The 25,924-nt window shown below is 41.8% G+C and overlaps 1 protein-coding gene across 1 annotated transcript in view; it reads right to left on the bottom strand.

The window, feature by feature from the left end:
* SH3TC2 (SH3 domain and tetratricopeptide repeats 2) overlaps nucleotides 1–25,924 on the bottom strand; it is a 77,850-nt gene that overhangs the window by 11,606 nt on the left and 40,320 nt on the right. Inside the window, exons 13-17 of the mRNA XM_004042785.5 lie at nucleotides 15,729–15,879; nucleotides 13,414–13,536; nucleotides 11,997–12,147; nucleotides 10,027–10,223; nucleotides 1–8,025 (exon numbers count right to left, since the gene is read on the bottom strand). The exon at nucleotides 1–8,025 is cut by the window's left edge and continues 11,606 nt beyond it. Of these exons, the coding sequence (XP_004042833.3) occupies nucleotides 7,834–8,025; nucleotides 10,027–10,223; nucleotides 11,997–12,147; nucleotides 13,414–13,536; nucleotides 15,729–15,879 (814 nt within the window). The 3' untranslated portion in view covers nucleotides 1–7,833. The remainder of the gene's footprint in view (nucleotides 8,026–10,026; nucleotides 10,224–11,996; nucleotides 12,148–13,413; nucleotides 13,537–15,728; nucleotides 15,880–25,924) is intronic.

The following is a 25,924-nucleotide window of genomic DNA, read 5'->3' on the forward strand; positions in this document are numbered from 1 at the left end:
CAAGGTATCTATTTTCAAAATCCTTTTCATAGATAACAGTAAAATGTGTGACCCTAAATAAAAATACAGTAAAATGGAAGGTTAGGGAAGTAGATAATTAAGCATTCCTGAATACTAAGTGAGTAAAAAAAGTGCTACTACCAACATTTATGCATAAGAAACAAAGCATCTGTACATGAACATGGGCTCTTCCCAGGCTATTTGTTTTGCAACACATATTTGGATTAGAAGGATGTTCCTAATAGCTTTTTCCATGATGTCAAAAGTAGGCTATTCTCTCATGTTCATGATCTTCCTTCTGCTACCACCATTGGAGCTACGGGTACTATGATGCGTGAGACCCACGAAACTCCACCTGGCTGCTTCCCTTCCTCAGATGTCCATAGTCTTCTATGATTGGCTCTGGAGTCTCTTGCAAGTTTCCCTCATTCACCTCACTCCCAGCCTGGAATCTTCTTCAAAACATAACTTACTGATCTTATAATTTGTTTTGACCAATCACTACTATAGGTCAAAGCTTTCTGTTCCTCCTTCTATTTTCCCTTTGGGAAATACAGTCTCTCTTTTTTTCTAGGCTGAGTTACCTGACTGTGGTCAACAATAACACCAGTATTTCTTTTTCAAGACCTCCTGGAAAGTCAGTTCTCTCCAATCCTGTTCTAAAGTAACCAATTTTGATTGATTCAATTATACTAGAATGATTGTGTTGATTTCAGCGCAGTATTTCAGGCTGATGAAACAAGTTTTAATCTAATGCTTCTATTCATGATCATATTAGTGGTAGCATTTCTCTCAGAGATGTGTCACCTGACAGAAACGCAATATAATATAATGGTTTCATTTCCTAGCTCCAGCATCAGAGGACATGACTTCAAATTTCACCTCGATCACCACTAACTGTGGACTTAGACAAGCCACATCAATTCTCTAAACCTCAGTGGAGATAAAAATAATAGTAACTACACCAAAATGTTGTGTGATTACATGAGAGTCATCACAAAGGTTTTGCATGAGACTTAATGCATAAAACACATTAACCTCAACTGTTATTTTTATTTTGAGATGTACACACTCTCTGGTCTCAAAAAGAAGTAAGATATCCATCAAATAATACATAGAAAAGAACAAAGGCTGGAGCCCTCCTGCACTTTTTTAGAGACCACCCTCCAGGTCAGCACTTTTCAAACTACAGGTTAATGAGTGAGAAATTCATTTGGTGAGTCATAAATTTGATATTTTTTAACTAGAATAGAATGTTTTTAAAAATGAATAGAACAAAACAGAATGTATAAGTGCATTTCTCTATGTTGTTGCATATGCACAAACATATGCACACGAGGATACAATATAAAATGCATTTCTTACTGTGGGCCACAACAACAACAACATAACAACAAAAAAGGATTTGAAAGCCACTACCCTAGTCTGATTCAGAACTATTAATATTAAATACTTTCTTTACCAATGATACACTATTTAGGAAGACATCACTGCCCCCTACTGGAACTCTTGGATTTCTCACAGAAAAGGACAGCAATGGATTAGCCTGTCTTCTCATTAGCCATGTGACTTCAACCATCCTCTCACCTACCCTGTCTGGAAGTTCATCTCAAAGAGCCTCATCCCTCAAGCTAGTGTGATGCCCTGGATAAGGAGTCAAAGGCAGCACTAGAAGTGGCAGCTGGGTTCTCACCTTTGAAATCGTTTTGAAAGCACAGCATCCTTCCCTCTCACCTGCCTCGCAGTCTGTACTGGGAAGCCAAGCCAAGCAGCCCCACTGTGCAGTCCTGGCCACGCATGTTATTCTTGATCCTGCACCATGGCAGCTGGGGAGAATCCCCACCCCCTAAGCAGTCACTTGTCTCTGCTTCTCTGGGGAGAAGACACCCCTTAGAGGAGGGTGAACGAAGTGCACATTCCCAGAGCCAGCACTTCCAGCAGCCTCCATCCTCAAGTCCCCTGAGTTCTGGAATAATCAGACAGAGTTGGGAGAGTGAGGGGGTACATATCAGGAAATATATGCTGTCCCACCGAAGAGGGAAGACCGCCAAGTGAGAGACCCAGTAGCAAAGAGCACCCCTAACATACACACCCTCCCACTTAACGGCGTGGGACCCAGGAATAGATGTGCTTATTAAGAATCTACTCAGTTCTGCTTCATTGTGACAGCTACCACCAATTGATATTCATACCAAGCCATCCATACATCTCGTCTCAATTAAAAGTCTGAGCAGAGGAATAATTGAAGCTTAAAGAGGTAAAGTAAGTTGCTCAGGTCACTCAGTGATGAAAAGGAGAAAGAGCTTCAGACCCAAGTGTCCCTGAATGCAGGACCAGGGTGCCTGGCCACACCTCTAGGTTTGGCTGCACTTCTCAATGTCAAGGCTTACATGCCTCCAAAGATGGATTTCCTTTTTAGCCATTTCCTTGTCTATGACATAAATAAGTCTGATATAAAACTGACAGCCCTGGGCTCAGGGAAGTTAATTAATTTGCAGAAGGTCATACAGCTAGTAAGAAACAGATTCTAACCCAAGTATGCCCAACTCCAAAACACATTACATTGCCCCCACCTGAGCTGCCACCTGAGTGAGTGCAGAGCCCATTCCCTTGAATTTCTTCCTTCTTTGCCGCTTGTCCACACATCTCAATGGGAGCAATTAAAAGAGGAAGAGACCAAAACTGACAAGGTCATGAAAAACAAGGAAAGGCAGAAACCGTCATAGACCAGAGATACATAGGGAAATATGGCAACTAAATCCAATGTGGGATCAGAAGAACATTAGTGGGGAAAACTGTTGATATCTGAATCAAGGCTGGAGTGTTTTGTTGTTATAGCCAAGTCCTAATGTGTTTTCTACCTTCTCCCTGCCCTAATCTAGTCTCATGCTGCTTCTAGAATCATCTTTCCAAAGCACAAATCTGACCATGTTTCTTTCAACTGCTTATAATCCTTCTATACCTTCCCCTCAACCTCCAGGTAGAATCCAAACCCTCTTTGCTTCCCTGAATCTGCTCCAGCCTCACTGCACTCAGAGTGACCTGTTCTCAGAAAACATCACCCCCTGTCCACCCTCTGGACCTTTGCTTGACACATGCACTGTCTGTCAATACCAACCTGCTGGTCTGCAGTTAGAATTAAGTAAGTGTCCCTTTCAGAACTCAGTTTGGATATCACGTCCTCCAGAAAGCCCTTCCTGATGCCCGTAACCCTGTCTGGGTAAAATCCCTTCCCCTCAGGGCCTGTAACATCCTGTAACTAACACCAATCACAATGCTTCTGATACTGAATCATATTACATAATACATCATTTGCCCCTTTCCTGTCACCCAGCTGAATCCCCACTTCCCCGAAATGTGTGCCCAAACCTGGCATTGAATGACACTGACCCTCATCAGGAGCTCAGCCCTCTTCCCTGCTTACTCCATTTCTCTGAGTGTGCAAGGAAAAAGTGGTTGTTGCTAGTCTGTCATCTACACTCTCTGCCACTTATTAATCTCTCTGTTTTCAAACAATGCCAGATAAGGCCTAGGCTGGGTGCTTGCAATGAGCAACAGGACCTAGCTTGAAGTTAATGCATTATTTTATTTTCATTGTATTTGCCATTATTTACATAATTCTGTTTATGGAAAACAATACAAGTTTTTCTTCTATATAGACTAGTCATCCCTTATAAAAATAAGTTAATATGAGTAAAAGAAGTAAATCAATTTAGAAAATGTTTTGTAACGGCTCTTTGGTGCATATCGTGATAAATGCATGCATACATACACACACGTGTACATATACACACACAACTGTGAAGGAAGCCCTGAACAGCAGAAATCCTGTCATTTGTGCAACTAAGTCCTTGAGTCATGAGACCCCCGCCTCAAGTACCACTGTCTTTGCCACTAACTACCAATGTGTCTGGGAGAAAGTTACCCTTCTGTTCCTCAGTTTACTCACCTGTAAAAAGAAGATAATATAATTGGGCTATAAAAATATATTATTTCACCTCTCCAATACTATTTCTCATCCTGTTCATACAGTATAAAAATAGCACTGCTGAAAAACCCAGAGGTGAGGTTCTTTTATCAGAGGACAAATATCTGAGATGTGTAGAGGTTAAGTGACTTGCCCAAGGTCGCACTGCAATTTAATATCAAAATCAAGACCAAAATACAGGTTCCCTTTAGTGATAGGCTTCCTGATCCCTCATCCTAACACCCTCCATTCCTGCATATTCCCTTCCCCAAATAAACTTCTGCCAAATGAGGTGCATTATATTTACAAAGAGGAAGAAAATGAGCACTCACACACACATACATATATATACACATGCACAATATAAAGGCATCTTAAAATAATGGAAAAGCAAATAAGAAAAGGACAAAAGCAATATTGGATTTCAGAATGTTAATACTGTTGGACAGGGAACTAGTATACCTGAAAGCTGAGAAAACATGTTACAGGGTTTTCCACAATGTTGCAATGCCCTCCTTGTTCTTTATTTAGATTAGATGTAAGGAGCCAGCAGTCACACAGCCCATATAAGATTTGAGGGAACAATTAGAATAAAGAGGGTAACTAGATCATGTTTGGCTATGATACACTTATTTTTTTTAATGTTTAAGGAGAGACCAGATCCAATCACTACTTTACTCCCTGTGGATCATGAAAAAAAGACAGCATCAACATGTTTCCAAAGGGAATAGTTGGCCCACATTTCAAAAATGAAATTTTTAAACACTTTTTAAAAGAGTTTTAGCAAGCGATTTACATATAGAATGTAGTAATTGCAATTATATAGCACAATGTTTTTCTTATTTTAAAAAAATAGTCTTACCCTTGTCTTTGGAAACACGCTAAACATTTTTATAACCGACCTGGTTATGGGTAAATTCATCAGATTTAGAGGTAAATCAAAGTGCACAGAATTGGGAAATTTTAGCTAAAATTTCCAATGAGATGTAACATGGATAGAAACAACGCTCTTCACGTATGTGTGTGTATGTGTATGCATATGCAAATGCATATGCATATTTGCAGCAATTGAGAAAGAGCTGTCCAAACAGAAGTTCAAGTCAGAAGACACAGAAGTTTCAATTGATTATAAAGCTCAATGGAAGCCAAGGACAGATGTGGCTGCTGGGGAGAGGAAGAATCAAATTAAGTACAGTAACATCCCTCTGTACTCTTCACCCACCGGCCAATATCAAAAGCCTCATGCAGTTATGGGAATTGCTCTTTCAGAGAAACAGAAACAAATCTGGCCAGAGGACAGTGAGTGGTCAGTGGGAAAAGGGAGGGGATCTGTAACCTGAGTCAGATGGGGAATGGCCAGTGGCATGGTTTCCAGGGCTGTGTGAGCCTTCTTCAAATACACGATATGTAACTGTTCTGGAATGTGTGTGCCCCTGACTGTCTCCCAGGAATGTTGTTGAAAGGACTATGCACAGGAGATTAGACTGAATAGCCTCAACCGCAACGTCCCTCCCAGCTTGGGGCTTTTACAGCTTGTGGTGGGGGCAAAACCACATCTATTCTGCATGGTAGTAGATTAGATAACTTTGCTAATTAGACAATTGGAAGCTTTTCCTTCCTGGAGAATACTCTCTAGAGTAGACAGCCTTTTGACAACCAACCGCATCTCTAAGAGAAAATATGTGCCAATTAGTAGACAACCTTGATGACTAGAAGATGCAATGGCGGCTCAACTCACCACTCCCATCTCACCCTTTCATACAACCAATCATCTGGTCAGCCCAAGAAGCTAGAAATTAAGGGCAGATGGTCTGATAATAAAAGCTAAGCTGATGGGCATCAGATGCATGGAATTATGGCTGGTATCCTTGTGGTTCACAGAAGGAGCAAGGGTGAACCACCTGCATCAGGCTTGCTTGAGTTGCTTTCTAAAAATGCATGTTCCTGGGATACATCCCAGATCTACTGAATCAGAATTATTAGAGATAGAAACCAAGAAGTTCATGTTCCACAACCTCACCAGGTAATAGTTATGCACACTATCTGAGGGCTCTTGCCCTGCCGTGGTGCTTCCCATACTTTAGGGTGCATTAAAATCACCAGGAAAGCTTGGACGAGTCAGCGTTCTGGGATCCAGAGATTCTGATTCAGAGATCATAGGTGGGGCCACAGATTTTCATTTCAAACAATCTCACAGGTGATGCTGATGCTGCTGGTTAGTGGACCATATTTTCAGTTTGCTGAAATTAGAGAATTCCCGATTTCATTATCAAAGAACTCAGATACTGTGGTAGGTCACTTCTGAAATGATCCCCAATGATTCCTCACCATCTGGTATTCAAGCTGTTGGTAAACACCCGCCTCTTGTGGGAGCTAGACCTAGTGACTCACTTATTATGAATTGAATAGGCAAGACTAAGGAGATGTCACTTCTGTGATCAGGTTATAGAAAGAGTCACTCCCTTTTCTTCTGCTCACTCTGGTTCTTGCTCCTCTTGTTTGCTCCCTCTAGTGAAGCATAGTGCCATGTTGTGACTGCCCTGTGGAGAGGCCCACGTGGCAAGTGGCTGCAGGAAGCCTCTGGCCAACAGCTAGCAAAAAACTGACTCCTAACAACAACTGTGTGGGTGAGCTTGGAAGCCCATCCTTCTCTAGTTGAAGTTGAGATAACTGCAGCCCCAGCTGATTGCAGCCTGTGAACCACCCTAAGCCGGTGGGCTCAGCTAAGTCATGCTTGGATTCCTGCCCTTCAGAAACCATGAGATTATAAGTGTTTTAGGCCACTCAGTGTGCTATGCAGTGATGTTATTAATAGAGATGCTTTGTAAAGCAGCTGCCCTGAAATCAATAAGATGCCTTGTAGTTGGGTATGGCACATGCCTGTAGTTCCAGCTACTCAGGAGGTTGACACTGGAGGATCACTTGAGCCCCAGAGTCTGAGGTTGCAGGAAGCCCTGACTGTACCACTGAACTCCAGCCTGGGCAACAGAGAAGACATTGTCTCAAAAAAAAAAAAAAAAAAAAAAAGACATGTATTGGTATTCTCTCCCATCCTTCAAGTCCTCCATCTCATCTGCCCCTATTGTGGATGAGACAAAATGTGTGTGTAAATGTAACTGGACAACATTTAATCATATACACTATTTATATGTAATTTATGTCATAATTTTCTTAACATTCAATTTCCAAGCCTTCGCTCTTGGAAAGCTTCCCTGGAGCTTCTGGGAGGTTATGTGGGAGCACAGCCTTACGGCAGGAGGAAGATGGTGAATCCAAGTCAGGTTTTGTGCAATCCATCTGGCCATTCTGAGGCTGTGTCTTTTGAGCTAAGATCCTGGTGAATTCTCTCCTGTCAATCCCTGTGAGCATGAGGAGTGATACATACTTTGGTTCTGAAGAAAGAAATGGAAAAAACTACAGGTTCCTCTGCTGGCAAGGGGAAGGGGTCTTTCCCTGAGAAAATCGGTGAAGAGCACAAATTCCAATCTGCTTGCCTTTGCACCGGTGCAGTGACTGATTTCCTCACTGGGGGAGGAAGGAAGGCTCCTGGAGGGCAAGATTCCTCATCTTCTCCAGAATTATGTATGGAGAAAGTGCTTTTCAGAGGCTGTTTGTGTGGAAGGCAACAGTCAACTGGTAAAGGCTCCAGATGCAAAGCCTGGAACTAGGAATTCTCATCGCTGCACCATTAAATATTTCTGTGGCCTGCAATGAGCCCTTCTCCTCCTGGACTTCATTCTTCTTCTTGTGAAATGAGGGGGCTAGGCCAGGTAATGACTTGGACCCTCCCAATGAGTATTTAAGAGCCTAGGGCAGTGGGATCAGAGTCTGGCCATGCCAAATGTCCAGAGACAGGACAGCTTTCCTCAGAGGGCCAGGCCACCACCACTCAGCCACCGCGCCCTCTCTGAGGAGCACCCGGAGGGCCTGCTGTGCCACAGGGGGCTCTGGCAGATGTTGTCCAGCCTGCTCCTAATGGTGTCCTGAAGCTCCTCATCACCCAGCAGGACCGCTGCTGCCAGGGCCAGAAGGAAGTACTCAGTGGCGTCATGGGCATCCTAACCCCATGGTATGGGGGCAAAGAAGAGACAGCATTAGCAAACACTTCCAGGACAGGCTAGGAGGCTGTGCTGGCCACTCTAGTTTTTTTTTGTTTTTTTGTTTGTTTGTTTGTTTGTTTGTTTGTTTGCCCAACATCCAATCCCCATCTCCTGAGTCCTTAGGGAGCCCCTCTCTCCCTCCACTGTGGTCCTTGGGGCATTGCTAATCACAGTGCCCTGCACTCCAGGCACAGAGGTGGTCCCTTACTGAGGCTCAGCCAATCATGAAACATCATTGCCCTGGGCACAGTGCTTCAGGGATGTGTACATGACCCAAACTTGGCCTACATCTGCCACTCCCTGGGACTTTCCACTGTGTCTCAATAAGGAAAATAGTCCCTCTGAAGTGGCAGGTTCAGAGGTGGACTTGAACCTGCCAGTAGCTAGAAGGGGAAAAGACCAAGAAACAAAGCAAAGTAGAAACATACAGAGTCAAGGAATACAATGAGAGGTGGGGAAATCCCTGATGATGATGGAGAAACAGGATCCAGAGCTATCTGCAGTTAAATTTGCAGCTCAGCCTTCACATTCTTTGAGCCAGTAAGTTGCCTTTTTTGCTTAAGGAAGTTTGAACTGAGTTTTTCCCTTTATAATCCGTGGAGTTCTTGGTTGACATGATCAGATCACACACTTTGTCCCTGAACCACTTACTGGGAGCTATCGGGCAGAGGCAAGATGGCTAGACGGTGCTTCACCACCCCCGGCCCTCCCTACATGGTAAAGATGAGAAACAGATGCTTCTTTGGGTGAGACTCAAAAAGGCTGCCTGGTTTCCATTAACCCTCATAAGTCAGTAATTAATTCAGGCCAGAAGCAAAGCCTGGCAAATAAGAAAAGGACAGCAGAGCTGCCCTGAGGGTTCCCTGGGGGCCAAACACAGGAGTGACTCAGAAGCCACTATATTAAGAGATTAAGGGTTCTGCTTCAGGGGACAGGGACCTCTAGTAAAAGGAAGCCAATCCTAGGGACACAGTTTGGGGGTCAGGGTTGTAACAGAGACTTGCAACCAACACAACTCTGGAAGTCACCAAAATAATAAGAAGTTCTGGGGTGGGCATAATGGCCTACTACACCTGTAATCCCACCATTTTGGGAGGCCAAGGTTGGCAGATTGCTTGAGTCCAGCAGTTCGAGACAGGCAACATGACGAAACCCCACCTTTACAAAAAATACAAAAATTAGCCAGGTGTGGTGGTGTGCACCTGTGGTCCCAGCTTCTGAGGAGGCTGAAGTAGAAGGATTGCTTGAGCCCCAGATGCAGAGGCTGTAGTGAGCCAAGATTGAGCCATGCTACTCCAGCCTGGGCTACACAGCAAGACCCTGTCCCCCCAAAAAAAAAAAAAAAAGCAAGCAAGCAAAAAAAGAAGTTCTAGATTCAGCAAGCAAGAGAAGCAGGGCTAAAACCTTCTTAAGATCTAAGTATACTTAGTTTAAAGGCCCCATACCTCGTTATCTCAAACATGTTAATATGCACCCACATTTCTCATAAAATGTAGCTTTACATTACTTTATAAGAAATGAGTTGCAGTTGACTAGTTGGTCTGTAACATTTTATGGACAAACTCTTAAGTATTCATTTTGATCTTCATTTTAGGCCTTATAGTTCTTTTGTTTTGGGGTCTTGTATATTTCCATAGGCCCTTGAGAGACTCACAGGAAATGTGCCTGTAGTATCTGACAGATAAAGAAGCCACAGACATGGTGGCAAGGCAAGGAGAAAGAGGAACCATGGTCTACTCCTCAGCAAAGATGGGAGCACCTTTGAGATCTTCAGCAGGGTTAAGTGGAAAGAGCTTCCATGTCCCCTGTAAAGCCACTCCTCACCCTATGAGACAAGACTCCTCATCTTGGCACTCTGGTTTTCTCAGCTCCACCACAAAGGCTCCTCATTGTCTTTGAGTCAGGAAGGAGAATGGTTGGGTGGTGGCTGTCAGGAAATCTTGGAAGTCTGGCTCTTACCTTCAGCTGGCAGAAGGTGAGTCTGCCCAGGCGATAATACACCTTGACATAGTACAGGGCCTCTTTGGGACTCTGCAGCCAGGGTGGACAGAGGGACAGGGTCTTCAGGTAGCAGTCCTCAGCCATCTCATACATGTGCAGGGAGTAGTACACTGTAGCCAGGCGGTGAAAGGCCACCAGCTCCTGCCTCCGATCTCCTAAGAATTGGAAGACTGAGAGAGATATCCTGCAACCAACACTTTGCATCATTTGCTCACTCATTCATTCCATAGAACTTTTTGAAGGTCTACTAGATGTCAGGGACTGTGCTGGGGCATAGGAAATAAGACAGAAGAGGTGCCTGTACTCATAAAGCTTGTTGTCTCACATGACAGACATTCCTTAAATAATCCCACAAACAAATGTAACATTACATATGTCATAAATGCTACAAAAGAAAACGCAGGGCTCTATAAGAGTGACTAAGTAGAGGATGGGTCAAGGTTTCCTGGAGTGATTCCCAGAAGAAAATTTTCTCCTTATTGCAGATGCCACTGTAATGCAGGATTCTGAGAAAGAATTCTTCTTAAACCCTTTTAATGGGACATGGTGACAAGTCTAGCTTGATGGAGTAGCTAAGAATTGGAATAAATCACTCTGTATAATAAATGTCTTCCTCACACAAAAGTCTCTCTCTTCAGAGAGTTATCTTGGGTACCACTATGTAGCAGTCTCTCCTTGGCCCCTTTACCTACTGTCAGTCTCAGATAAGCTACAAACACCTGTTCACACTTAAACCATGCTTTAGAATGCTGGTTTCTAACGGGTCTATGACTTGTTGTTTGGTGGATTTGTTTTAATACAGAGCAATCTTTTACAGGGAACAAAGGCTTACAATCATGTCTTTGGAATATTTGCAAGGTGGCTGTTGGATACCATCTAAAAACATCACTTTTAAGCTTCAAAGAGACAAAAGCCAAAATTAAAAAAGAAAATCTAAGAGAGAGAAAATTCTCTGATATGGAAAAATCAGCCACAGGGGAAGTACATATATAAAGGATGCATACAACCTCCCTTCAGCTCCCATCCAGTGAGGGATAAAGAGTGCTCAGAGGAACTGCCTGGGGCCTCCAAGGCCTTTCCTGAGATTAGCACACAGTCACTCAGATGAGATCTTATGCAATAAGGAAAAAGGTAGGGAAAAGAGGGAAGGCTCTCTCAAGAATGCAATTAGACAAAATAAAGTCCGGTATCATCCACACCCGATGCCCTTGAAAATGCCCAGAAGACCCTCCTGGAATCATCACAGAATATTACATTTACCCTTACATCTAATCAAGGCTTCTCTATCAAACCTGCTTTTCTTCAAACACCAACATTCAAGATGAGGGGTTTTTAAATCTTTTTTATTCTGCCATTTATCTGTTCTGATGACTATTATTGTTTCCCACTAGCTTTTGACATAAACACAAGATATTCAGCTATGTTCTGAGTTAGGGTAATGGGAACCTGACCTTCATTTACATTTTAGCTTCATGGGAAAATGCACTTTTGACTAAAAATTAACTAATTTAAAATTCAGGGCACAGTCCTTTTGCAATGGGAACATAGCTTATGAAGAGAATAAAATATCATTTACTTTACACTTGGGGAACAACAGCACCTGTAATATAATAATAGTGTGGCACAGGCAACACTTACCAAGGACTTACCATGTACCCAGGATTGTGCTATGGCTGTTACATGGATAATCACTGGTCTTCATAACAACTACCATGAGGTGGGCACTATTTTTAATCCTGATTTGGTGATGACAAGCTTGAGGCTTATAGAAGTTAAGCAACTTGCTTAACTAAGGTCTCTCTGACAGTTGGACCTGGGATTTGAACCCACACAGTCTGACTCCAGGGCCTGCGGTGTTATTGCTTTGCTGTCTATCCTTGACTAATCACCCCTCTCATTCAACACACCCAGTAGTGAAGACCACCCACCTGTGACTGTGCTGAGCCTGGCGGCCAGGGTGGCAAATTCCAAAGCCTTCTCATAGCCTTCGAGGCTAATCTGCAGCTCTGTCAGCTTGTTGAAAATCCGGAGCTCAGTTCTCACCGCCTTCAACCTCCTTGCTAAAGGAACAGCTCCAGCCTAGGAACAGAAGCCCAAGGAACCTTAGTCTAGCTAGGAATCCTCAGTGCATACCATAGCTAGGAGACTTATCTTCTACAGACAGGGGTTGGGGAATGGCAGTGGACTAAAACAAAGGGGAGTCAGCCATTTTTCCCTGTGTGCCTTTACTCAACCCTCTCTCTCCTGATCCTTGCTCATGATGTTTTGCCCAGATCTTAAAGTAGAAGAAGTAGAGGGCACTGGGCTTCCTATAATTGGGGAAACCTGGAGTAGGAAAGGGAAGTGGCTTTTCCCAAGGTCACGTGGAAAGTCGTTCCCTTCTCAGCTGTGTGCTCCCCTAGCATCCATGGTGCTATCTATGAAGCACACGAGTACATGCATAGTGTGGGAATATCTCAAAAAGTGGTCATTTCTATGTTTTTATCATGATAGAATTTTAGGCAAATCACTTCATCTTTCTGAACCTTAGTTTTCTCATCTACAAAATGCATATGAAAATAAGCCCCTCAACAGTCAGAGACGCGTTCCCCGTTCTTCCCCACCCCTAGCTCAGTGCCTGGCACAGACTGGGTGTTTGCTAGCATTTGATGACTGAATAAACAACTGAACAAATAAATAAATGAATATCTGAATGAATAAAATTTTAGGATCAAATTAGATAATGGGGCTTCCTAAACTTCAGTTGGTGATGAACAACAATCACAATTTTTGACATATCTGCTTAATATCTGGACATTCATTTAATTTGTGTTATTCTTAACATCAACTCTTTTTCTTGCCTCATCCTTTGCAATAATATCTGTGAAGTCATAGGTTTGATGAGCTTGTATTATATATTTTTAATTTTAAAAAATATATTTTAATACATGCTTATTAAAAATATGATCAAACAAAAGCATTCATCTACATAACCCTTTAAATAATCTCCCACCACACCCCCAGTAGTAAATGGGAGACACTGGTAAACTCAAAAGTGTGCTGCAGACCATAAAGTACCATGCACCCAAGAGTCTGAGATGGTCTTGATCTCCTGGACTCAATTATTTTGATGTATTATCCCAAGAAAGATAACTTATCAAGCCTGAGAATGACTAAGTTTATCAGAACCTTCCCTGAGCTCCCACTAGACTGAAGAGAGAGTGAGTAGGTGGGCACTGGACAAGAAAGAGAAAAAAATGAAATACAAGCAAGAGAGGAGAAGAGGGACTCAGGCCGAAGTCCAGCCTGACCCTTCCCATGCCCGTGCCAGGACCTGTCTCAGCAAACTGCACAGCTTGGACTTACTCGGTAGTACTCCACTGCATGATGCCTGTGGCGGGTCCCATTGAAGAACACATCACCTGCTTCTTCATAAAGTTTGAGAGCCAGCAAAGGCTCCTCTGACTTCAGGGCTGTCTGGATGGCTGCCTAGGTGGGACAGAGACAGCTGTTAAAGGCAGAGAGGAGGGCTTCCTGACCTCCACAGGACTGGCAGAGCTAAGATGCAGACCACCTAAATCAACTAATCCTCTGCTAAAGTCCCCCAAATCCTAAATGTCTTCACACTCCTAGGGCTGGTAAGAGGACTTTAGACATTCTCCAGTCTGGCATTTCCCCATCCTGTTATGAGAGATTGCTTTTGGTGGTGCTAGATTATTTTTAATAGTATATAGAAAAACATTTTGTTTTACTAGTTAAGTATTTATTTTAATGTGTTTTAGAAAAAAAAAACTAATAATGCATCCAACCTGCAACTTTAGATGGTATTGTGTAGAATAAGGCTAAATGTAGAAAAAGCTACGTTGATTTGATGTTGAGTCAAAGAAAAAGAAGTAAACAATGGTATAGAAGGTACATGTATATAGCAAAACTATGAATTTAATATGTAAATAACTGAAATGGAAAAATAGTGATCCAGTTCAACATCTTACACTTTCCAGATGGAGACAGTGTGGCTCAGAAAGAAAACAGAACCTCCCCAGCTTCATGCCAATAGTCAGTGGCAAACAAATGTTGGTGTCTTCCATCCCAGTACCCTAGCCTCCACAGCTTCTTTATCTCTAGCAAGCTATTTTGGATTTCATCTACACCAAATGTGCTGAGGAAGTTGAAGAGTAAAGAATATACCACTGCACCTGCAGCACAGTTACAGGACCTCAAATGGCCTCAGGTCCAGAATGATTCACTTCCATGAAAATGACCCTGCACAACATCAGTTAGGTGGCAGCCTGGGGTTGGATGAGGCCTGGGACCAGTTCTGGCCAGTGAACATTTCATCACTGGGGCAAGACGCTGCAGTTGCTGTGTTATTGCATGGGCAGCTACAGAGAGAGAGAGGGGCAGTGAGATGGAATCCTGGAGTCAGGAGGCTTTGCCACCAAAACAATGCACAATCGGAACAGTGCCCTCTGGGCTTCAGTCTCCCACAACATGAAAGGAGAAGACTGAATTGTCTGCTCTCCGGAAACCCTTTCAGCCCAAAAATCGCAAGGCAGATGGCGTAGAGGCTGAGAGTGAAGGCTCTAAGTCACACTGTGTGCAGTTCTCAGCTCCACCACTTACCAGTTGTATCACCTTGGGCAAATTACTCAGCCTCTCTGAGCTTCCTCTGTAAAATGGAAATTATAATGGAAAATCCTACTGCGTTTATAATGAGGGTTAAACTACGTCATGCAAGTGAAGTGTTTAGCAAAGTCTCCTGTACATAGGAAGCATGCAATCAGGGTTATGCAGCTATTAAGTCTCAGTAGAAGTGAATTTGTGCAAGTTTATGTGCTAGTATAAGGAGAAGTAAAAAGAGAGAAAATAAAACATGGGAAAGAAAAAAACCAGTATATTTTTGTAGAATTAAACATCTTACATATCATCACAGTATTTAACATCAATATTGTACAGATAGTAATAAAACACTAAAATATAATGTATTAAACATTTACTAAGTTCTGAGCACTTAATAAATGCTTACTATGCATTTACTACTATGCAAGTGAGATATATAATTTTTGTTTTACTAATCCTTATGCTAAAAGATAGAGTTCAGTTCCCCCATGAAGAAACTGAATCCCAGAGATGTCATATGTCAAGCCCAAAGTCACACAGTCAGTCCATATGTGATGGCCCTGGGATTTGACTCTAGGCTTTTCTCTCTTCAAAGCCCAGGCTTTTAACCACTACACTGTACCACATCTCTGATATTAAAAGTATGCAAACAAACAAAAAAATAAGAGAATAATATTGTTAATACCCCGCATACACACCAACCTTGCCTCAAACTGCAGCAAAACCCTACAGTCAAGGTGTATGTTGAGCTTTGGAAAGACAAGTATAGTTAACGGGACAAGTGACGTTACAGATGGTATGTGAGACTCCCCTCACATCCTCCCAGGGTGCACACATGTATATGGGTCTCAGCGACTGGCCCTTTGCTCCCTGTATTCAGCTTGTCAGACCACCCTGGTTTCCACCATGTGTTCAGGGAGCAGCCCAGTGCTGACCCTCTCTCCACAGGCTTAGGGTGAACATCATCCCTCTCTGGTTCCCCCTGGTTGATTTGGAGGGTACAGCTGCCTCCCAAAATGACCCAAGTCAACAACTCCGAGAGAGCTCTGCAGGAGGCCTACCTGCAGGCACAGCTCCACCAGCTCGTCTTCCTGCATGAGGTAGTGGAGTCGCCCCGCCCCAAGCCAGGCCTCAGCAGCCTTGTCTGTCTCCCCCAGGTCAATGAAGATACGCAGGCTCTCCTTGATGCATGTGAGTGACCTCTTGAGGGACCTGGGGACAGACATGAACTTGTGAGGTGCGAAGGCTCAAAGGGGCCTTAGGGTCAACTCAGCACAGGATGAAACAGAAGCTCTGAGCAGGAACAGCCATGTCCCACATCACACAGGGAGGTGGGCCTGATTGAATTCCAGCTCTACCCCAATCAGCTGTGTGACTTTGAGAAAGTACAGGATCCTTCTGTGCCTTGGTTTCCTTATCTGTAAAACAGACCTATAATTGTGCCCACCTGAGCGGATTGTTGTGAGGATGAAATTGAGATACAACTAAGTGCTTAGAACAGTGCCTGTTACGTCCTTGGCACCTGATGAATGTTTAAAGATCACTTATAATTATTATTATTACTGATGCATGGTCCATCAACCCTTTTACTGCTCTATAACCTTTTTTGGTGTTATGCTATTGAAATGGTTTGGCTGTGTCCCCACCCAAATCTCATCTTGAATTGTAGCTCCCATAATCCCCATATGTCGTGGGAGGGACTCGGTGGGAGGTAATTGAATCATGGGGCCATTACCCCCATGCTGCTGTTCTCATGACAGTGAGTCTCATGAGATCTGATGGTTGTATCAAGGGTAGTTCCCCTGCCATTTAAGATGTGCCTTTGCTCCTCCTTTGCCTTCAGCCATGATTGTGAGGCCTCCCCAGCCATATGGAACTGTGAGTCCATTAAACATCCTTCCCTTTATAGATTACCCCGTCTCAGGTATGTCTTTATTAGCAGCATGAGAATGAACTATTACAGTTACTAATACAAAGTAGACACCAAATGCATACCTATTGAGTGAATGCATGAATGAGTGACAACAGTAGTTAACTTTAAATCATCGAAAAGATTTTGATGTTTTGTTTATGAAGAAAAATCAAAGTAGAGTGAAAGTTTTAACAGGTTGGTGCTTAATGGGGTGCCCTTTAATTATTTGGAAAATTGTATTTTGTAGAAAACTCTCCCTCCATGTCAATGGAGGGACCAATGAAGAAATGAGACATAGGTAATATATCTTCTCACAGACGATTCAGTATTCAAAAACAAGGAAGGAACACTGTGCATCATCTAGATAGTAGTTCTCAGTCCTGGCAACAACTAGAGTCACCTGGAAGCATTTTAAACGTGTACACTGCCACACTATTTCCCAGTGTGTTGCAACTTTATGATAGCCTGAGCACCAGGGTCTCGGAATATGGCTCAGGCACAAGCACTGTGTCTAAGCTCTCCATGTAATTCTGTCATGCAGCTTGGCTTGAGACTTGCTGATCTAGTCCAATCTTCTTATTTTATAGAGGAAACAAGCCCAGAAACTGGAAATAACTTACATATGTTTGCACAGCACATTAGGGGGAGATCCAAGGCCAGAACTCCCTTCTTCTGAGTAGCAACCTAGGACTTGTCCCATAACACTCATACTTCCCAAAACATGATTTGTGGCCCACCTGCATCAGCATTTCATAGGGAGCTTATTCAAAGCACAGATTCCCCAGAGCTACCTCAAACTGACTGAAAAAGATTCATTACAGTTGCAATCCAGGAACCTGAATTCCTAAGACACATCCAGGTTACACTCCTGCACACCAAAGTTTGAGAACCACTGCAGTAAACCATGCAACTCTTCCCAGAAATACTGATCATCATCAATCACATCTGTGGACACTTAAGTAGAAAGTCCTCAACAAACATGGTTACCACTTGATTATGGACCTCTCAGCCACCAGGCCCCTTTGTGCGCCATGAGGGAAACAAGCATTGCTCTCAACTCCTAAGGACCGGATCCTTATTGGCAATGAGGCAGCTGTTGGCCTTCTGGAGAGAGTGCCAGGCATTTGGCCCTTGTAAGAAATAGAAAAAACCCAAGCTTTCTCTTCCTCCCTGCTCTTAACATGAGATTTATTGACATCCCGATGGGCGCTGGCCACCCTTTCTCAAGTTTTAAAATGTGAAACTTCCTCTGAGAATACAATGAGCTGAAAAACTCCACACCATGCTGCAGTGATCACCAACCTCCTCAGCTCAGCTACAGTAACCACAGGCATCTTTCACTATAGGAAGCCCTGTCTTTCTCTCCCCACTCTGTACCCTGCAAACTCAAGCAGGGTTGAGATTCAGCAGGCCTGGCCTCCACAACTCTCCTCACTCTCACTAGAGCAGTTGATGAAGACAAGACCCATAAATCTCATCCTCATCCTATTTCCTGCTCTGTTTTTTTATGTTCCCATTTACTGTCCTGGGATGCCCTTGGGCTACTATAGTTGTTTTCTCCAGACCTTCATGGAACAAGATTTAGGTTATTACAGACAGGCCAACTGACAGAGCCAGCATTTGCTTCTGGCACTTTCTCCCTCTGAGTTCATTATGACTGTGGAAGAGAGGAGATCTCTATTTCTTTCCAAGAAATGCCCCATCAGGGGAAGACAAGACTTACAGAGACCTAGTGGCTCACACAGCACCATTGAGACTCCTTGCAAATGGAAGATTTTCCAAAGACAACTGACTCTCACCAAGACTTGCACATGATCTATGATCTCCAGTAAAAAAACAAGTGCTTCTGTGGTCTAAAACTGGGCAGTAGTCCAGCTTCCTTGGTTCCTTCCTATCACCACTCACCCCCATTACTTTACATCTGCCAGTGGCCAAGCAGTGTCACCTACCAGTTGAGCATCAGATGGCCCAGAATGCCAATTCCTCCAGCCGCCACCCACAGACTCTAGGTTTGGTTTGGCTTCCAAAGCCAAAGAAGCATGGAGCACTGCTGGTGGGCCAGCACTGCATCAGCCTTGTGTATTTCTGGTTCTCCTGTGCCTGTGTTCCAGCATGTTATCTCCTGTCCTTTCCAATCTTGACTCTTCTCTTTCTCTCATTTTTCCTGTCCTCAAGTTCAGTCTCTGGGATTAAGTCTTTGTTTCTTCTTCCCTGCCTGAACATCAGCCATAAGCCCATGGCCAAGTGACCCCAATACACCTGCATTTCCAGACTTCCTCTTACCACCCGCTGCTGGGGCTTCCCAGGTCCCTGCCCTGCCTGGATGAGTCTGTCTAACCTCTGGCCAAAGCCCAGCCTCCACTAATTGGTCATGTCCTGTTTTGATGATAAAGATGGCCAAAAACTGAGGGCTGACTCTGTGTGAGGTGTTGGATGTGTACTTTCAGTATACATTTTCTCATTTAATCCCCATAGAAATCCCAAGCCATTAGAATTCTTAGCCCATTTTGCAAATAAAGAAATCCAGTAGGATGTTGTTGTTTTGATTTGTTTTTTGAAATGTATCTAAGTTTTCCTGCACATTTCTAAAGCCTTATTTTGAGCTCTCAGCTGCTTTGTCTTATAAAAGTAAAAATGGTAGTATTATTACCTGACATCTATTGAGCACTTAGTGTGTACTAGGTGCTTTACATGCAAAACCTCATGTAATCATTACAACAGCCCCAAGAGATCAGTACTATTATCATATTCATTTTACTAATAGAAAAAAAATAAGGCTTGGTAAGGGTAACTATCTTGGACCAAGTAATAAGCCCTGTTTAAACCAGGATCTAACTTTCAGAGTCTGACCCAGAACCCTTACATTTACACCCTCAAGCAGTGCCTAATTTCTGGCTCAGATATTAGCACTTGGGAAGACTTTTGTTTCATTTACCACTTTAAAAGTCCTGAAGTTTTAAAAGACATAAGCTATTTTAAACCTTGAACAAAGTTTTCTCATGTGTGAAACTGGGGCGGTAGTGTACATTATAGCCTTGTGATCAGATGATGACATTTCAGGAAAAGCAATTCTTTCCTTATTTACAACAAAAATGAGAAAAGAATTGCTTCTGTGTTAGGGATTAACATATTAATTATATTTTTTAAAACGTAGCACTTTTTTCAGTTCCAGAAAAATAAGAAGCATAAATGTAAGAATAAAAGCCAGACGGCCGGCGCGGTGGCTCATGCCTGTAATCCCAGCACTTTGGAAGGCCGAGGCGGGCGGATCACGAGGTCGGGAGATCGAAACCATCCTGGCTAACACGGTGAAACCCCGTCTCTACTAAAAATACAAAAAATTAGCCGGGCGTGGTGGCGGGCGCCTGTAGTCCCAGCTACCTGGGAGGCTGAGGCAGGAGAATGGCATGAACCCAGGAGGCGGAGGTTGCAGTGAGCCGAGATCGCGCCACTGCACTCCAGCCTGGGTGACAGGGCGAGACTCCGTCTCAAAAAAAAAAAAAAAGAATAAAAGCCAGGAGCAATGGCTGCTAGGCTACTGTTGTATTCACATGCAAAGAATTAATCATTATTTTGAGAGGACCTATTATATGCAAGGCATCCCTTCTTTCTAAAAATAATAATATGCACATCCTTTGTGGCACTTACCACAATTTATACAATAACTTTAGTGGCTATTTATACATTTATTTTCTGTACTATTCTGTTATCATTGTGAGCTCACGGACTATTATCACCCTTGTTCAGTTTTTAGCACAGTGCCTGGGCAATAGTAAATGCTCGGTAAATATTTGTTGAATTGATTTAATAGATTTAATAGAGCCACAGAGTTCTCATGGACCCCATCCGGCTCAGTTCTACGGCCAGTCTGTGTTGTCACCTCAAGACAGAAGACAAGACTCCCTAAGATCCCTCCCATTGAGAGACTGCAAACCTTTATCAGACTAAATTCTGTAGTTGTCCCCTGGAAGGCAGAGAAGGCATGATCCTGCAGATATTAGACAAAGGGACAGAAAAGTGTCCCAGAGTAAAAACCTGAAGGCTGGGACAAAGTTTTCACTATCTACCTGTGTGCCCCCCGCCCCCCCCACACACACCATAACCCACTTCTAAACCCTAGAGAAAATCTTTCAAATAAAAGAAATTAAAATCAGTAAAAAGGCAGCATAAGATCATAAATTGAGAAGTCAAGGATCTGAGCTAGTACCAGTGAAACCAAGTGGTGAAATTGTCTGGACTCTCTGTGGCAGGCAGGGAACAGACTGATGAAAAACGAGGCCCCTCCATACAATTCTACAAGGTTTCACTCTATAGCCTTCCACACCTATTTCTTTTGCCTAGGGCAAAAATTACTGGCTGGGTGGACAGAATACATAGAGTGCTTAAGACTATGCATTTTAGATCAGGAGTTGTTAAACTATGGCCCATGAGCCAAACACAGCTTTCAATCTGCTTTTGTAAATAAAGTGTTATTGCAACACAGCCACATTTATTCATTTATGTATTATCTATTTTCATACTACAACTGCAGAGTGGAGTACTTGTGGCAGAGATCATATGGCCCACAAGGCCTAAAACACTTACTATATGATTCTTTATTTAAAAAGCTTGCTAACCCTGCTCTAGATACACACTGTTTGGATATCAATCCCTGCTGGGAAGGCTCATGCAAGTTGTTTGGCTTCTTTAGTTCTCAATTTCCACAATTCTTTCTACGTCAGAGGGTGGTCCTGAGATTTATATATGGCTTAGTAAACAATGCATGCTCACTGAAGGCTATTATGGCCATAATTTTCACTATGGATGTTCACTGTACAGGTCTGGATACCCATTGCAACCCCCCGCCCCCATGCCCACCAACCTCCATATCTCCTTCTAGGGAAGAAGTTGAGTCTTCTTTGCACCTATATTAGTCCATTTTCCCACTGCTGATAAAGACATACCCAAGATTGGGTAAATTATAAAGAAAAAGAGGTTTAATGGACTCACAGTTCCATGTGGCTGGGAAGGCCTCACAATCATGGCAGAAGGTGAAAAGCACGTCTTACATGGCAGAAGACAAGAGAGAGAAGGAGAGCCAAGCAAAAAGGGTTTCCTGTTATAAAAACCATCAGATCGCATGAGACTTATTCACTACCACGAGAAGAGTATGGGGGAAACTGTGCCATGATTCAATTACCTCCCACCAGGTCCCTCCCACAACACATGGGAATTATGGGAGCAATAATTCAAGGTAAGATTTGGATGGGGATACAGCCAAACCATGTCACTACTCATAGCTAGCTGATCACCAAAACCTGTCTGTTAAATCTACAAAATGTCTTTCAAATGTGTCCTGACCTCTCCATGGCTACTGCTATTCCCTCCACCTAAAACCTACCCTTCTCCACTTTTCAAGATATTACTTATCCTTCAAGGGCCTCCTCAAATGCTACCACCTTGATAAAGTCTTCCCTGACAGATCACCCCCATCCTTTGCTGAAAGCATTGTCTCCTTTCCCTCCAAACCTCCCCCTACAGAAGCCTGCCACTTCTTCCATGAACACTTCCTGCCTTTGCTTGCTGTGGCTTTGAGCTTTGTGAGAATGCAAATCCCTAGAGGGGAATTTAGTTGAAGAAATCTGTCCATTACATCAAGACCCACTTAATAAATTCCTCCTAAGCAATCTGTGCCAGGAAAAAAATTGCTCCAACAGATACATGTGTTTATGTTCTTTTGTCAGACAGTGAGAACCTCATACAGCTTTCCCCTTTTTACTCAGCTACCAGAAAGCTTAGTACTAAATTACAGTAACCACCCCCAGGTGCATAGAAACACCTGTTTATCTGTGTCTGTAGTTGGTCTTTGTTCTTTTATTTTTTTTAAGTGTTCTGTAGGAGAAGGTGATTTATACATGCTAAATAAATATAGCATTACAGCATGTTCTCTTTGTTGAACTGGTCATTCTGCAAAGGGACAATGACCTTATGTGTACAGGGGTTTCCTCTGACACCTAAAATATTTCCCAATCTTCCATTCAATATCACTTATATTAGTGGTAAAGCAAAAGTGGATATTTATTTCCTCCCAATTGTACAAATAGGAATCTCAGAGTTTAAAACTATAAACTATTCAAATTAAAAATCCTAATCTAGATCAATTTACAGAACAATGGAATAAAAATTTCCAAAAGTTTACTCCTCCATAAAAGCAATGAAAACAGGCAAAAATTATCCAAATAACATGTGTCAGAACTCTGGATATTAACCAAAGGTTTGCAAGGAGTGTTTATTCAGGAAAATGGCTGAATCTTGTTATGAAAGTGAGCTTCATTGCTTTTCAACTTGCCTTAGAGACATCCTGCTTGTCCCTAGCTCTGTGATACACTTAAAAACCAACAGCCTCACAATAATGGTAGCTGGAAAAACCAGCAACCTAGCAACCACTGAAGGAGACAATGAGCTTGAAATCCCCCAAAGTTCCATCCCCAGAGAACTGTTACTGTTTGATCTGTTTGGAAGTTCCCTGGAAGCCTCTGCTCACAGGGCTTGTTTTCCTTTAACCTCACTCAGAGCTCACTCAGCGCAGAACAGCCTTTTCCCTGAGGCATATGTCAAAAATAATCAGTAGCAATTGTTTAATATGGTCACTGCCTTAGGTGGTGAAAACATGTGGAGCAAACAAGAAAAGGTCAAACACACACACACACACACACACACACACACACACACACACGAGGAAAAGTTGGGAAATGAGATGTCCATAAAAAGTTTTAAAAGTTCTGACATATTCCTGGGAACCTAGAAGACCACATGCATGTGCTGGGTTGTGAGCATGACCAGGAAACTGCTAAGATTTTTATTTTTAAAAAATGTTAATTATTACCCCAGGGTAACCATTAAGAAAATAACTGAAAGAAATACAGGACAAGAAATAACAAGGAAATTAAAATAGTATACAAGAAAAAATCTATTTAACACAAAAGAATGCAGTAATGGAGAAATAGAAAAACAAAAAGATATAAGCTATTAATACAGAGAAAAAATAGCAAAATTGCAGACATAAATCCTACCTTACCTGTAATTAAATGTAAATGTATTAAACACTCTAGTTAAAAGACAAACATTGAAGAATGGAGAAGAAAGAAAATGTTTCTACTATATGCTGCCTACAAGAGACATACTTTAGATTCAAAGACACAAATAGACTAAAAGTATAGACCACATTAACAGTAACCAAAGAGAGCTAGAGTGGCTATGCTAATATCAGATAAAAAGACCAAAATTGTCATTAAAGACAATGAAGGACATTTTATAATGATAATAGACTCAATCCATCAGAAAGGCATAAATATAAATATATATGCAGCACCTAATAACAATGCCCCAAAATACATGTAGAAAAAGCTGACAGAATGGAAGGGAGAAATAGACAACTCAACAACAACTAGAGATTTTAATAACACATTTTCAATAATGGATAGAAGAACTAGACATAAGAACACCAAGGAAATAAAAAATTATAATTAGACCTAAAAGATATTTATAGACTACACCAAACAATAACAGAATACACATTCTTCTCAAGTTTACATGGAACATCCTTCAGAATAGACCATATGTTGGGCCACCAAACAAATCTCAGCAAATGTAAAAAGAATAAAATCATGCAAAGTTTGTTTTCCCACCACAAAGAAATGAAATTAGAAATCAGTAACAGAAGGAAATGTGGAAAATTCACAAATATGTGGAAATTAAACAACATACTCCTAAATAACCAATGAACTGAGTAAGAATCACAAAGGATATTAGAAACTACTTTGAGATGAATGAAAATAAACACAGCATACTGAAATATATAAAATGGCGTAGGCACAATACTCAGAGGAACATTTATGGCTGTAAATGCTTGTATTAAAAGAGAAAAAAATCTCAAATCAATACCTAACATTCCACCTTAAGACACTAGACAAAAAGAGCAAAGTAAACCCAAAGCGAACAAAGGAAAGGAATTAATAAAGATGAGAGCAAAAATAAATGATATAGAGAATAGAAAAAAATCAATAAAGCCAAAATTTAATTTGTTTAAAATGTTTTTTTAATGACAGATCTCTGGCTAGTCTGATCAAGAATAAAAAGAGAGAAGAGTCTCAGGAATTAAAGTGGACATTACTATCAACTTTATAGAAATTATAAAAAGGATTATAAAAGAATAATATGAACAGTTGTATACCAACAAATTAGTTAATTTAGATGAAATGGACAAATTCCAAGAAAGACAAAAACTACCAAAACTGCTCAAGAAGAAACAGAAAATCTAAATAAACCTATAACAACTAATGATATTGAATTAGCAATTTTCAAAAACAAAACAAAAAAACTCCTTACAAAGGTAAGTCAAGATTTAGAAGTCTTCACTGGTGAATTTCATCAAATGTTTAAAGGAGAATTAACACCAATCCTTCACAAACTCTTTCAAGAAATTGAAGAGGAAGGAATATTTCCCAACTCACTCTATGAGGGATCAAGAAGTGGAATGACAACCCATGGGCTGGGAAGAAATATTTGTAAATCATATATCTGATAAGGGACTTGTATCCAGAATATATAAAGAATGTTTACAACTCAAAAATCAAAAGACAAACAACCCAATTTAAAAAATGGACAAGTGAATAGACATTTCTCCAAAGATACACAAAGGGCTAGAAGCACATGAAATGATGCTCAATATCTTTAGTTATTAAGAAAATGTAAATCAAAACCACAATGAGATGCAATATCACTCCCACTAGGAATGGCTAAAATAAAAAAAAGACAGACACTAACAAGTGGTGGTGAAGATGGGAGACATTGGAACCCTTATGCCTTGCTAATGGGAAAGAAAAATAGTGCAGCCACTTTTAAAAACAACCTAGCAGTTCCCCAAAAGTTTAAATATAGAATTATGGTGTGACTCTGTAATTTTGCTCCTAGGTCTACGCAAGAGAACTGAAAACACTTCTTCACACAAAAATTTGTTCATGAATGTTCACAGCAGCATTATTCATAATAGCCACAAAGTGGAAACAATTCAAATGTCCATCAACTGATGAATGAATAAACAAATGTGGTATATCAGTACAACAAAATATTATTCGGCCATAAAAAGTAATGAAGTATTGATACATGTGACAACATGGATGAACCTTGAAAACACTATGCTAAGTGAAAGAAGCCAGACACAAAAGGACAAATACTGTATGATACCATTTATATCAAATGTCCAGAATAGGCAAATCCATAGTGACAGAAAGTAGATTAGTGGTTTCCAGGGTTGGAGTGAGGTTGGGTAATGAGGAGTGGGTAATGAGGAGGCTTTCTTTCAGG

Source organism: Gorilla gorilla, chromosome 4 (genome assembly GCF_029281585.2).
Source record: "Gorilla gorilla gorilla isolate KB3781 chromosome 4, NHGRI_mGorGor1-v2.1_pri, whole genome shotgun sequence".
NCBI lineage: Eukaryota > Metazoa > Chordata > Mammalia > Primates > Hominidae > Gorilla > Gorilla gorilla.